The 14,158-nt window shown below is 43.6% G+C and overlaps 2 protein-coding genes across 5 annotated transcripts in view; both read left to right on the plus strand.

The window, feature by feature from the left end:
- The window catches only part of Lcp1 (lymphocyte cytosolic protein 1), a 100,235-nt gene extending 98,378 nt beyond the window's left edge, over positions 1-1,857 (plus strand). For all 4 annotated transcript variants that reach the window (XM_021181587.2, XM_021181586.2, XM_021181589.1 and 1 more), the window contains one exon: positions 151-1,857. In XM_021181587.2, the coding sequence (XP_021037246.1) occupies positions 151-283 (133 nt within the window). In that variant the 3' untranslated portion in view covers positions 284-1,857. The remainder of the gene's footprint in view (positions 1-150) is intronic.
- A 10,854-nt stretch (positions 1,858-12,711) lies between these two features.
- The window catches only part of Cpb2 (carboxypeptidase B2), a 40,671-nt gene continuing 39,224 nt past the window's right edge, over positions 12,712-14,158 (plus strand). The window contains exon 1 of the mRNA XM_021181993.2: positions 12,712-12,849. Within this exon, the coding sequence (XP_021037652.1) occupies positions 12,779-12,849 (71 nt within the window). The 5' untranslated portion in view covers positions 12,712-12,778. The remainder of the gene's footprint in view (positions 12,850-14,158) is intronic.

Here is a 14,158-nt window from a genome sequence, read left to right on the forward strand (position 1 = left end):
CACCCCAAGAGGATATTTCTCAAAGCAGCAGCAGGGAACCTGGAGAGAAGGCTCAACTGGCAAAATGCCTGCCTCCCAAGCACAGGATCTGAGTAGAGATGCCCAGCTCAGCCACTGCCACTCAGCATCTGTGTTTTTTCTCCCTTTCAGGTATGCCATCTCTATGGCCAGAAAAATCGGAGCAAGGGTGTACGCCCTCCCAGAAGACCTGGTTGAAGTGAACCCCAAAATGGTCATGACAGTGTTTGCCTGCCTCATGGGGAAAGGGATGAAGAGGGTGTAAGTCCCAGTGGAGTAAGCCAGAAATCGACACAGACAAGCCTGAGGGATCAGCACATGGTGCTCCCAGGATGCAGAGGACCATTCAAGCCATTGCAAAGTCCTGAACCTTGGAGACATTATTTGAAATTCACATATTTCTTCAGCCAAGTAGCTTCTGCTATAATTAGCAATACGTGCTTCTCTTTTGTTGTTGTTTTTTCAGAAGATGTACTCGCCTACAGATTTTTATTCTTTGAAAGTCTACCAGGAAAAAAAAAAGAGAGAGTTAAAAAGAAGTTATTTCCAGATGCTTCCCCCTCCCCTCCCCCCTTGCTTTCACTGATAGTCAAGGATATAAACTACAGTGTGCTTAAGGGTGCCTGAGATCTTGAGCCAGCTTGATCTAGCTGCTCTTGGCCTTGTTCAGACTGAGGACCTAGAAGAGATCATCAAACTTGCCTTAAATAAACCCTCTCAACTAGATGGTCACAGCCCCTCCTTGCATCTTCTTCTCCCAGTCTGTCTCCCTGTGAGTCTGTGAGTTTGCTCCATTCCCCTCAGAACCATACCTGCTCTGTGGTCCCCGTTTGGTTTCTGGGTGTTTTGTTTTGTTTTGTTTTGTTTTGTTTTGTTTTGTTTTGTTTTGTTTTGTTTTGTTTTGTTTTGTTTTGTTTTTTTACCAGCCTTGCTACTGGAGTATCTGACAAATCAGTCAAGGTCTCAAGAGTCTCTCTGGGAGACTGCAACACTGGGGACTCAAGGAAAGTGTAATAGAGAGTAGAACCACTAGGGGGCAGCATAGTGAGACCACAGAGCATCTTACCTTTCTGAGTGCCTTTAACCCCACTTGTGAGAGAGCTGCTTATCGTGGTGTTGACAAAATGCCTGACGATTGTTGAACAACTTCATTTGCTTTTAGACATCGGCATATCCGATTGCTGTCCAGCCATATTACCAAGCCTCACTTTGCTGGTACTACAGAAGCCTTTTGCCACCCTAAAATTCCTGGAATTGGGGCATTGATATGTGCCAATAATCTATGTCCCTGCCTCACCCAAATGCTTACACGGGCCCATACACACATGTAGCTGGATGTCGAGAGTAGAATGTTGACTAGGAACTGCCTGGAATTCAGAACAAAGAGGACAGTATGAATTTGAATAGCTCCCATTAGATAAGCAATTTCCACTAGAACCTACCAAAAGCTAAAAAGCCACAGAGCTTCGTGAACCAAAGCGAGGCTCCCTCTGCATTAGTGAAAGGCTTACCTCCATAGCATCTTCCTTAGGGGTGGAAGGATGTAATGGAACACTGTTGTCTTCCAAAGCAATGCAAATGCAGGGCCTCTCAGCTCCCTCCCCTCGACAGTGGGCTCAGGAAACCAATAGATGACTGTGTCCAGCTCCCAAGCAGTGTTCCCGCTGCATCAGAAGCAAGGTGTTTGGCTGTGACTTTAGTCTGAACTTCGTGTAGCCTTGGATGATGTTTGTCCATCTGCTTCCGTGAAGAAGGGATATTATTATTGCCTTAATGGAAAATGAAAATAAATCATGTTTAAAAAAAAAATCTTTCCGAATAAAATGTCCCCCAATTCTGGTTGTTTCTGCATATGCTTAAATGTTGCTTCTAGCTCGCTAGCTCAGAGCACGTAATATCTGAGAAACTGTCTAAGGGCTATGGAAGCCTTCTGTACGAGAGAAAGCCTTTGTACTCGAGTAACTGGCAAAACCGGACACCACACACAACTATGGGCGTGTGGTAAGTGGTATTGCAAGGAGAAATGTCTCAGGTGAAAACTGAGAGATACATTGCCATTAATTGCATGAAGGAAGTTGAAACGGGGATTGTTCAAAACTCTTTGAACTCAATCGTGACGATCAGGCTTGGAGACTGGTAAAATGACTTCTCACATGAAATGACCAAATGTGCTTTGAGTCAGTAACATCTGGGGCCTCCTGTCCCTCTGTGCTGGGTCTCACTATGGGAGGGGTGGGTGTGCTTATGAGGGAATAGGAAGTGAGTCTGCAGTGGCCAGCTCCTTCTGGGCTAGCCTGCTGAGACAACAGAAATTTGCCCTCAATGTGGCATGGCTCTGCCTTGACCCCCAGAGAAGCTCCATTGCTGAACAGTGGCTAGGACACTGAGCTTTGGCCTCTGAAATGTGTGCCCAGCCTTTCCACTGACTTATGTAAAAGTGGCTCTTTCCTAGACTGGATGGATTTTCAGCTCCTGTATGTACGAACACCATATTTATCTCTGTTCCATGCACATGAAGAAGCCAACAGTACTATTGGTTGGGTTTAGACTGCAGCTCTAGGTTTTATACGTAAGCACACAGACTAAAGACAGGTACGCTCTACCAAGGAAGAAGAACCATTGTGGATGAGAGACAAGGTACTCAGTAGCACAAGGGTCATGGGTGATCTAAATTTAGCTATTTGTGGGTACATTTCACTTGGGCAAGCAAAGTGAGGCATGAGGAGTTGAACCACACTCAAGGATCAACAGTAGACAAAAGCCACTCCATTTCCTACTTAAACTGCGCCTGAAGATCTGTAGTAGCAACCACTTCCCTCCCCCATCCCATGCTAGAGGTGTGCTTTGAAGCCATCAGTCTTCTGGAGCCAGCTGAATTTTTGTCCAACTATTATTAAAACAGTGTAGGCTAAGAATTGGCACAGCAGGTATTTACAGTACAGGAATGGTCAGGTTCTACTCTTAGGCTTGTGAACCCCAAAGTACTATTGTATCAACTACCCACTGCCTCTGTCTCAATTCCTCAATGTTCTGCCCAGTTATCAACTACTCTTACCATTTATTTTGTATCACAGGAATATCTGTGTGTGTGTCATGTGTATCCTAAAGTGCTTTATTCCCTATCTCATGCTCTTCCACTAAACGACCTAACCTTGACATCCTCAGAGATGGAGCCACCTCGTCACATAGAGTCCAGCTCCCCTTTTTCAATAGGTCCCTTGGATTCTGTCTGTGTCCAAGCTGGGTCTGACTTACAGCTTATGGATATTTCAATTGCCTCAGTCTTTTTGTCCTAGCAAATAAGGCCAAAGTGAATAATAGTGTACCCACTTCTTGAACATAGCCTTAATTTTAATTGAATAGGTACCTATGTATTTCTGAGCTATTCAATTCATTACATACTGGAGGAGCACAACAGAGATTCTTTTAAGTTCCCTCAAATTATATTACATAAAACCTGGGATAAATAGTTGAGCCAAGCCTAGTTTCTCTGTTTTGTACCTAAAGATATTGTCTTAGTTAGGGTTTTACTGCTGTGAACAGATACTGTGACCAAGTCAAGTTTTATAAAGGACAACATTTAATTGGGGCTGGCTTACAGGTTCAAAGTTTCAGTGCAGTATCATCAAGGCAGGAACATGGCTGAATCCAGCAGGCATGGTACAGGAGGAGCTGAGAATTCTACATCTTCATCTGAAGGCTGCTAGCAGAATACTGGCTTCCAGGCAGCTAGGACTAGGGTCTCATAGCCCATACCCACAGTGACACACCTGCTCCAACAAGGCCACACCTCCAAATAGTGCCACTCCCTGGGCCAAGCATATTCAAACCATGACAGATGTTAATACAGCAAAGAAATAATGCACACACATGCGTGTACACACAACTAAAATAAAGTGCAGTCTTTAATAAAGGTGTAGCAAAACTATAAATGAAGTTTTATGGGAACTCAAATCTCAACCCTGAATGAAGGATCCACAAACATTTGTCAGGGAGCTCGGGTCTGAGGAATGAGAAACAGGCAGGAACACTGACTACTTACATGTGTTGGTTGGTACCTCCTACAAAGCCATCCACATTCCCTGATATTTAGTAAGAGCATGGAAGCACTTTCAGTTGTGATTTACACTGGCAATGTTTACTGACCGCGCTAAACACTGAGCAGGCACACGTGGTTACAAGGAAGGTTATGAAATAAATGTACCTGGAAAGGTCTCAGCATGGAGTGGATTGCTGTCTGCCTGGAAGTTAGGACTCTGGAGTCCACATGATGCAATGGTTGGATTAGGTGACTTACAAAGTCCCAGTTAGCCTACTGACTGTATCCACATAGACATGCATGTACCATGCACACATGCTCGTCGAGGCTGACCCAGGGGCACAATATCAGCCTTTTTCAAAGACTGGTCTCTTTAGCCACCTAGTCTATGCCACACTGTGCTTAATGCCTGAAACACACGTCCCCGTGCCTCCAGTGTCCCTGGGACACCTCTGGTGTCCTTGGGCCCTGGATCTACTACCCCAACCTTTATTCTTCATCCATACCACTAGAAGGCACACGGCCTTGGAGTAAAGGCTAGCCGTGTTCTCTTATAAACCTGACATTGTTTTGGCCAGTGAGGCTCTGCAGTCCCCAAATCCAGAAAGACCAGAATGGCAATACTGACCGATCCTCTTGTGAAATCATCACTCTTCAGATTTCCCTAATAAAATTCTGCTAACAGGAGCCGGGCGTGGTGGCGCCCACCTTTAATCCCAGCACTCGGGAGGCAGAGGCAGGCGGATTTCTGAGTTCGAGGCCAGCCTGGTCTACAAAGTGAGTTCCAGGACAGCCAGGGCTATACAGAGAAACCCTGTCTCGAAAAAAACAAACAAACAAAAAAACCCAAAAAAACCCAAACAAACAAACAAAAAATTCTGCTAACAGAAACCCCTTCCCTACCCTTCCCGGTAACAATGGCTCTTTTACACACCATCTTGTCTCCTTCTTTCTGAAAGACAAGAGTTTACATATATATTTTGGTCCAGAGAGGTACTCGGCGTGCCAGCAAAGGAGAACGTAAATGCCAACACAGCTACAGATTCTTTGATCTACGATGGTGTCCTGTCTGCAAGATCTGCTAGTGCAATGGTGGCACAAAGCTTGTGAGAGTCACCAACCAATATATGACTTGACTGAAGGCCCACTGCACAAGATGGAAGCTGAGCCTGACACTGCTTGAATAACCTGAGTCTAGATAGCCCAGGGGCCTAAGGTAAAGCCAAACACCACTGTTCTACTAAAAGAACATAGCAATAAAATAACTCCTAATGACATCCTGCTATACTCACAGATCAGTGCCTTGCTCAGCCATCATCAGAGAAGCGTCCTCCTGCAGTAGATGGGAAAAACACAGAGACCCACAGCCAGACAATATACAGAGAATGAAGAATTTGGAATAGACAGCCCTAAATGGGATGTCTTGAATGCTTCCCTTCAGAGCTCAGGGAACCCTACAGAAGAGGAGGTGAAAAGACTTTAAGAGCCAGAGGGGATGGAGGACACCAAGGAGACAAGGCCTGTAAGCCATCGGGATCAATGTACATATGAATTGACAGAGACAGAGGCAACATGCATGGAGCCTGCAGAAGTCCTTTAGACATACATAATGGTTTCCAGTTTAGTGAAACTCTCGAGTGTGTAAATGAGTGGATCTATCTGTTTCTTCTGTCTGTTCTTGGGCTCTTTTCTTTCTGCTTGTTGTTTTTCCTATTCTGTGTGTCAGTTTTTGTTTTACCTTATTATATTTTATTTTATTTTATTTTTATGCCTTAGAAGACTGTTTGTTGTATAATGAGAGAGAGAGAAAGGAGGTGGATCAGATGGGAGGGGAGATGGGAGGAGCTGAGAGGAGTAGGGGAGGGGAGACTGTAGTCAAGACACAGTATGTAAAAAAAAAAATCGATTTTCAATAAAAGGGGGAAAAGAATTTAATGAAACTGGGGGGTTGGGATAGCATGAAGGACACAAGCAGGGACAACTGAGTTAGTACACACTTACGGTCCACAATCCAGAGACAAGAAGGCAAGAGGATGGTAACTCTTACATTACCTGACACTTGAAAACTGAAGACCTCCATTTAAATAAGTAGCTTGGTTCATAGAGAGCTATGGCACATTATTTTGGAATAGAAATCTTAAAAAAAAAATGCCTACAATGCAAGCAAATATTTCTTTCTAAAGCTCTATGGGATCTGATATGAAAATGAATGACTTTATAGACAGCTACCACCAAAGCACACTGTTTATGTTCTGTTCCCGTTATGTTTCAGTTAAGGTACCCAGACATGATGCACTTGGAAGCTGTTTAAAACTGTGGATCTCTAGCCGGGCGGTGGTGGCGCACGCCTTTAATCCCAGCACTTGGGAGGCAGGCGGATTTCTTAGTTCGAGGCCAGCCTGGTCTACAAAGTGAGTTCCACGACATCCAGGACTATACAGAGAAACCCTGTCTCGAAAAAACAAAAAATCAAAACCAAAACCAAACCAAACCAAAACAAAACAAAACAAAACAGTGGGTCTCAGCCATCCCCTAGCCCTACTGAATTGGCACCTGCATCTCCAAAGATCCCCACTTGATTCATGCCTTGGTTTGAATGTTTCTCCAAAAGATTCACATGCTGTAAATGTAATCCCCAAGGTCATATCAAAATTGTCTGGAGGTGGGGGCCTTTGAGAGGTGTGGTGGTTTGAATAAAAATGGCCCCCACAGGCTCAAGGGAGTGACACTATTAGGAGGTATGACCTTGTTGGAAGAAGCTCAGGAGAGATTTCCACACTTTAAAGTATGGAGGAAGGACCTGGCATTCGCCACTACAAACACCTGTACCTTTCTCTGACACTCAGTTCCTACAGGGCTGATGGAGCTTCTAATTTGCCCCTAAGAGATTCTATAGCTTGTGATTCATGGACCACATTGGAGAGGGCTTGGCTGACTCAGGTCACTGCCCAAGCATGCTGGCCGCTCATTGGAACCGCCATGAGAGCTTTAGAAATAGTCCATGCTTGCTTGTAATCGTTGCCCCAACATTCAGATACAGTTGGTTTAACGTGGATATCGAAAAGTGACTGAGTACGCAGGGACAATTGAGAACTTCTCTTCTGTACCTGGAGTATGACTCCGAAGGCCTGGCTGGAGCACCTCCACAGGCTAATAGAACAATCAAAGTGAATATGAATTCATGAAAACGTCCCAACAAGAATGCTTGCTCTCTCCACTGCTCTAGCCAGCTAGCCAATGAGCATGTGCCTGTCTGGGTTGCCAGGCAACCTTCTTGGAGCTAGAGCTCTCCAGCTCAGTTTTGCGCACCAAAGCAAGGAAATTGGAACCCGGGATTGAGCTGTCTGCTTTTAGTTTTTTAAAAACATCTTTTAAAGTGTGTCTTCTTTCCTCCTCTTTAGAAATGCAGGAAGCCAGATAGCCTAAGAGTTGGTGTAAATTATAACACGGATTCATTTTCTATGAATAAACATGAGAGAGAACGTGTGAAGCGTGAAAAGATCTATCAATTATGTTCTTCAAAGCCACCCAAGATTATGCAGCTTTAATGGCTGAGTAATTTTGAAAAGAAAGCTTGGAAATTGAGCTGCACCTGAACTCTAATTTAAAAAAAAAAAAAAGGCACCAAATTAATTGGCTCTCAGAGCTTCTCTAACAACGAGTCTGAAGTGCATGTCTGAAATGAGCTAGTGGAGGCGACCATGGCTTGGCCCTTGTTCTCCCAGAGCTTGAACCTGGGAAAAACTCTAAGTAGCAATCATCAGAGAAACTTCTGCCTTATTGAAGAGGGTTATGAGGTTTCATGAAATCCTTGTTAGGTTTTTTTCACCACCTAATATTCCAAATTAGCATGTGACCCGATCTATGAATGAAATGGGCCTCACATGATCCAGTTTGGCTGAATCCGCTTGTCTGTCTCTTTGCATGGGAGTTTACCACCTAAAATAGCAGAGGAAAAGGACTAGCTGTTCTGGAATTCTGATGGGCCAGATGAGTTCCTGAGCAGAGCATGCACTGGCCTGTGCTCACACTTTTCCACTTTCCCCTTTACTATGAAGGAGCTGTGTGGTTCACCTGTTTTGCCAGTTGCTTTTAGACGTTACCCAGTTCAGCCCTTATCACAGCTCTCTGGTAGAGACTCACTTGAACCGTGTGGTATATGTACTCCCCCATACAAAATCCAAAACACAGTCAGACACATGATTTTTAACCAACACTTCTTTCTGCCTATGTACACATAAATGCATATACACACAAAACATACAATATATAGGATATATGCTATCATATATTTCATGGGGAGCGAGAAATAGGCATAGAGAGAGACAGAGGCTTCCTGTTCAAAATGAGCCCGCAAACCAGTACTCTAACTCAAATGCTAATGAGCCAGCAACGAAATCTTCCTTCACACAAGGAACAGAGATTTGCTCTGAGTGTAGTTGACCTGGCAGAGCAGTGTGACACCGACTTTAAGAAAATAGTCTAAGTTCTCATCATGATCCGAAAAAGAGACAGGCAGAGAGCCAAACATAGGCAAAACCCTGGAGTTCATTCCCAGCAGGGCAGAAAGATAGGAGAGAGGGAGGCAGGATGAAGGCATGGAGGAAGAGAGGGAGCAATCTTACTGTAAATGATTGAGCAATAAAGTAATTTTTCATAGTACGTTAAAAACTATGACAAAAGCCCCAAATTGGTAAATATATAAATGCCCTATGAAAGGTTTTCAGTTGCTGAGATGATTTTCTAGTGATTAGGATATCTGTTTGAATGGGGTAATGAATAGGTAGATAGTATGAGAAATGGAACAATCAGGGACAAAGGTCGTGATTTTCTAAATCATGAAAGGACAGTCATAGGACATAAAAGAGTGACTGACAAACTCCAGTAGCAGTAACAGCTGAAGAAGGAAGGATGATTTACAAAACAAAAACAAAAACCTAAATTCTCAAATCAAAAGATAATTAAAAACAAACAAACAAACAAAAAACAAATACACGTCTAGGCCAGAGAAACATGTCTGAGTGGTATCAAGAAGAAAGCCCAGCTAACGTGCCAGGAGCGGCATCGATCCTGCCAGCAGATGCCCAGCACAGCAAGAGACGCTGAAGGACAGGAAGTCCAACTACACATGCTACTACGTGTAGCTACTACATGTTTGGGACCAACAGAGAAAGTTGAGGTCTAGATGGTTTTATGCCAACCTGACATAAGCTAGAGTCATCTGAGAGAGGAGAACCTCAAATGAAAAAAATGCCTCTGTGAGATCAGGCTGTAGGCAAACATGTAGTAATTAAAAAAATTATTTATATGTTGACCCTAGATCCCAATATCAGTCCCCCCACACACACACATATCCTCCCCCTCCCCCATAACCTGTCCCTTTCTCCTCTGAGAAAGGGGATATGTAAACGAACCACAGTTCGTTTATCTATTCCTCGGCTGAGGGACCTCTAGGTTGTTTCCTGTTTCTGGCTATCACAAATAAAACTTCTATGAACATAGTAGAGCAAGTGTCCTTGTGGTATGGTAGAGCATCTTTTGGGTAGATGCTCAGTAGTGGTATAGCTGGCTCTTGCAATTTTCTGAAAACCTGCCAAATTGATTTCCAGAGAGGTTGTACAAGTTTGCACTCCCACCAGCAGTGGGGGAGTGTTCCCCTTGCTCCACATCCTCCTAGCATGTATTCTACCGAGTTTTTTTTACCTTAGTCATTCTAATGGGGGTAAGGTGGAATCGCAGAGTCATTTTGACTTGCATTTCCCTGGTGACTAAGGATGTTGAACATTTCTTTAAGTGCTTCTCAGCCACTTGCGATTCTCTGTTAAGAATTCTCTGTTTAACTCTGTACCCCAATTTTTAATTTGGTTATTTGGGATGTTGGTGTCTAACTTCTTGAGTTCTTTATATATTTTGGATATTAGCCCCCTGTCAGATGCAGGGCTGGTGAGGAACTTTTCCCAGTCTGCAAGCTGCCGTCTTGTCCTATTGTCTTTTGACTTAACAGAAGTCTTTCAGTTTCATAAGGCCGCATTTATTAATTGTTGATCTTAGTGCCTGAGCCATTGTTTCCTGTTCAGGAAGTTGTCTCCTATACCAGCAATTGTGAGTGGTATCACCCCTGATCTTGTGGTCCTGGGTTCTATAAGCAGGCTGAGCACGCCATGAGGAGCAAGCCAGTAAACAGCACTCCTCCATGGCCTCTGCACCAGTCCCTGCCTCCAGGATCCTGCTCAGTTTGAGTTTCCCTCAGTGGACTGTGATTCAGTATATGTAAGCCAAATAAACCCTTTCCTCCACAGGTCATGATGCTTTCTTACAGCAATACGAACCCTAGCTAATACAGTCAGGCATGAAGAACATAAAAGATCATATCACCCTATAGACTGTTACTAAAGGAAATGTCCACTTACTTCAGCAGAAAGAGCTATAATTTAAAGTATATTGACTTTCATACTATCTTTGGGGAACACAGAACACAAAATCTATAGCACAACATTTATTATACTTGTCAGAAAAAATCTTACCTCTTGTGCTCACAGAAGATAAAAACTGACACACACATATGTATCCGTGTGAATAGGTACGAACACACAGGTCCTCACACATAAGCACTAAAATCCAGTACAAATGTATACTCAGACACTGTGGCAGCATGCACAGGGCCTGCACAGGGCCAAGCTAGATGGGGTCCCCTTGCTCAGAGAAAGAATTGGACATGAGCTCCCATCCCTAACCAAGAAGCTATAGCTGCTTGAAGTGAAAAGGAAGCGCTCTTCAGTGGCGTCTCACTGGATATACAAACCACACTTAAGAGCAGGCTCCATGTCCGGCAGTACATGAGCAGCTCAAAAGGAACTCACCACTGGGTTTTCCTCATATTGCTTTGTTTGGGCTGTTTTTGTTTTGTTTCGCCTTACTGGTTTTTAGAGTGTATATTATGGTTTCTGATTTTGTGTTTTTATGGGATGTGTGTGTGTGTTGTGCTTTTTCTTTGTTTTATTCTGCTTTGCTTGTTTGTTTGTTTTTTAATTTGCCTGTTTTGTTTTCTAAAAAGAAAGGGGAAGGACGGGGAGGTGGAGAAATCCTGGGAAGAGATGAGGAAGGGGAAGCCATGACCAGAGTGTGTTGTATGAAAAAAAAAAAAAAAAAAGGTTTGTTTTCGATGAAAAGGAAGAGTTACTTGGGATAGTTTCCCTCCTCCCCCCGCCCCCTCCCCTCCTCCCCTCCCCCTCCCCCTCCCCCTCCCCTTCCTCCTCCTCATCTCTGTGTCTGTTATTTACTTGAAACCCAGATTTATTTGCTCTTGTTTGTATTCATCATTTGAATTTATGTTCCTTTATTTGGCGGATGTAAAAACACAGCATGCCCTACTCAAAAGGTTTATGCAGATAAATGTCTCTCTCTCACCATCGCTGCTCTGTCATCTCTCCACACGTGCCTGTGGGAGAGCAAAACCACCGATTTATGATCTATTCTACCTGTGATTTGCTTTACAGAAACCATTTTCAGGGGAAGTCATCTTAACCCAGTGACTTTGCTTTGGTGGCTTTAAATCTCAGGGGAAGACTGAAACGCCCCCCCCCCTCAGGTGTCTGTTGTGGAAAAACTGGATGGACTCATTTGTAAATTTCCCTGTCCTAATCTCAGGAACTTTTTAGTGTATTTACAAGCTGGTATGTGGGGAAGGCTGTCAGGACTCTGTCTGCTTACAGAGTGCAGATGCCACCTGAGACTGTCAGATGGTGCTCAGTGATGGGTGGAGAGCCTTCACTGAGATAGTGGCTACCTTGATGACGTTCTCTGAACAAACATAACCCAGAGCCTGCCTAAACTCTTTACTGCTTGTACCAGCCCCATGATGCTGGGCCTATCTTTCCTTATGGTTAAAGAAAGATATTTTTGCTGGGCAAGTGGTGGTGCACGCCTTTAATCCCAGCACTTGAGAGGCAGAGGCAGGCAGGTAGGTTTCTGAGTTTGAGACCAGCCTGGTCTATGGAGTGAGTTCCAGAAGAAGAACGGTATTTTTAATGGAGACTCTAGAGTCTTCTCTACAGACCCTGCTGCTCAGCTTTTTAAGCCACATTTTGGAAAACTCACCTTATATCTTCACCTAAGTTGAAAATGTTGACAAGGACACAGTCAGAGGAAGAAAGTGTTCTTCGCTCTGAGGCTTCCCCACGACATGGACCAGGATCGTCTTGGCAGTCTTCATGACTGTGAGTCTTCCGTGAATCAGACCACATCCTCTGAGAATATTCCAGGCCTTCTCTGAGGGATTAATCATCTCCTACGTGTGTCTACCCAGCTATCCACAAACTACAATGCATTTATAAGAGGCCAAGGTTAGCGATGAACAAGGCCCAAAGCAAAATCAGAAATTTACGAAAAGCATGAACCTTTTTGAGTTTGTTTAGTTCAATTGCATGAATTTCATGACGTCATGCCACAACGCCAGGATTAAAATTGTCTAAATTAAACACAATGGCTGAGCTCATCATCATGATTTGTTGTTTTGGTTTTTTGAGGGTTCAGATATCAGACGACCTAACTAATTGTATGTGTATGTTTCTTTTAGACTGTGGGAGTGGAGGCTCAGTAAACTGAGCTGCAGGAGCCAGAGGAAGCCCACTGTTACACTTTAACCAGTGTGCAAAGAAGGCTCTTAGGCAATTAGTCACCGGGACTTTCTCCCCAAGGGCTTGCTCGCAAGTCACTGTTGGGATGAAGCTTCATGGCCTTGGAGTCCTGGTAGCCATCATCCTCTGCGAGCAGCATGGCTTCGCCTTTCAGAGGTAACACCAGGGGCCTAGGTGGGCTGGGTCCTTCCCACTTGTGTGCCTCTCACAGAGTAGAAGTAGTGTCCTGGGATGGAGAGCCAACTGGGTAGAGGCCAGTTCCTTCAGAGACTTCAAGTAGTTTGGGGATAACAGGGTATCCGTAGTCTTTTTTTTTTTTTTTCCATTTTCTGCTTTCATTTTACCAGTGTGATAAGTATACTCAGAGGCTATGGAGATTAAATAAACAAATCGGACCTTGACGAATCGCCTGTACCTTCACATAACACATGATTTATATTCTTCCTGCCTTAACACATAGATATATGAATTAAATAAATAAGTTTTAATCTTGTTCATAGAGCATAGGAGAGGGAAAAGGTAAAGGTATAAAATAGACCTGGATTACACACAGTCATTGAGCATAGACCGTGAGAGGATGTTGAGTTACAATGGACGGATAGAAGAACTTAGCTATTTCTTCATTAGCTTCGTGGAGTGATTTCCTGAGAATCTTTGACTGTAAACTGATTAGGACACAAATGAATAAATGTTAGAGCACACGGAATACATGGGATAACAGTTGCAGCATATCTGCTGGGTGATAATTATTAACTAGGCGAGGCTAAGCTTTAAAATTGATATATAACTTTGGGATTGTGATACCTCTCCTTCGTTTTGCATCTATAACCCTTTTCTAGTTGTCTCTGAGATGGGCCCTTGTCTTCCTCTTACAGAACCACAGGGAGAGACAGCACTTGATCCCAGTCTGGGTGGGGAAAATTCTATGCATCAAAATCTTTTCTGAGTTAGAAAACCCATAGAATATTCACTCATTCGGGTAATGTTGTGCGGCTGAAGCTGTGTTTAGGATAGCTGGCTGATTCTCTTTTGTTCAGTATGATTGTCAAGTAGCAAGCAGTAAATTCCATTGTGAGAGATAGGTTGTTAATGAGTTCATTACAAAGATCAGAACTGCTAGAACAGTTGGTTGGTGACTCGTGCATCTATATTTTATTAATAGTTAAGTAAGTATGATTTTTAGGATCTTTGTAGGTTCTAATATTCCATAACTTGATGGTTGTCTTTTGTTAGAAGGTAGCAGCAACTCTGATAACATCATCTAACCCTAACCGTAACCATAACTGTAACCCTAACCGTAACCCTAACCCAGTTCCTGTAGAGGCAACATCATTGCCTTTGAGTGGTGGGAGCAGAAATCCATTGTGGTTAAGGAGTGTGTTTGACTCATGTACTAGGCTGGACACAATACTGCTATTTAAATACCTATCCTATACTCGGGATCTGTCCTCCCCTCCCCTCCCCT

This window comes from Mus caroli, chromosome 14 (genome assembly GCF_900094665.2).
Source record: "Mus caroli chromosome 14, CAROLI_EIJ_v1.1, whole genome shotgun sequence".
Lineage (NCBI taxonomy): Eukaryota > Metazoa > Chordata > Mammalia > Rodentia > Muridae > Mus > Mus caroli.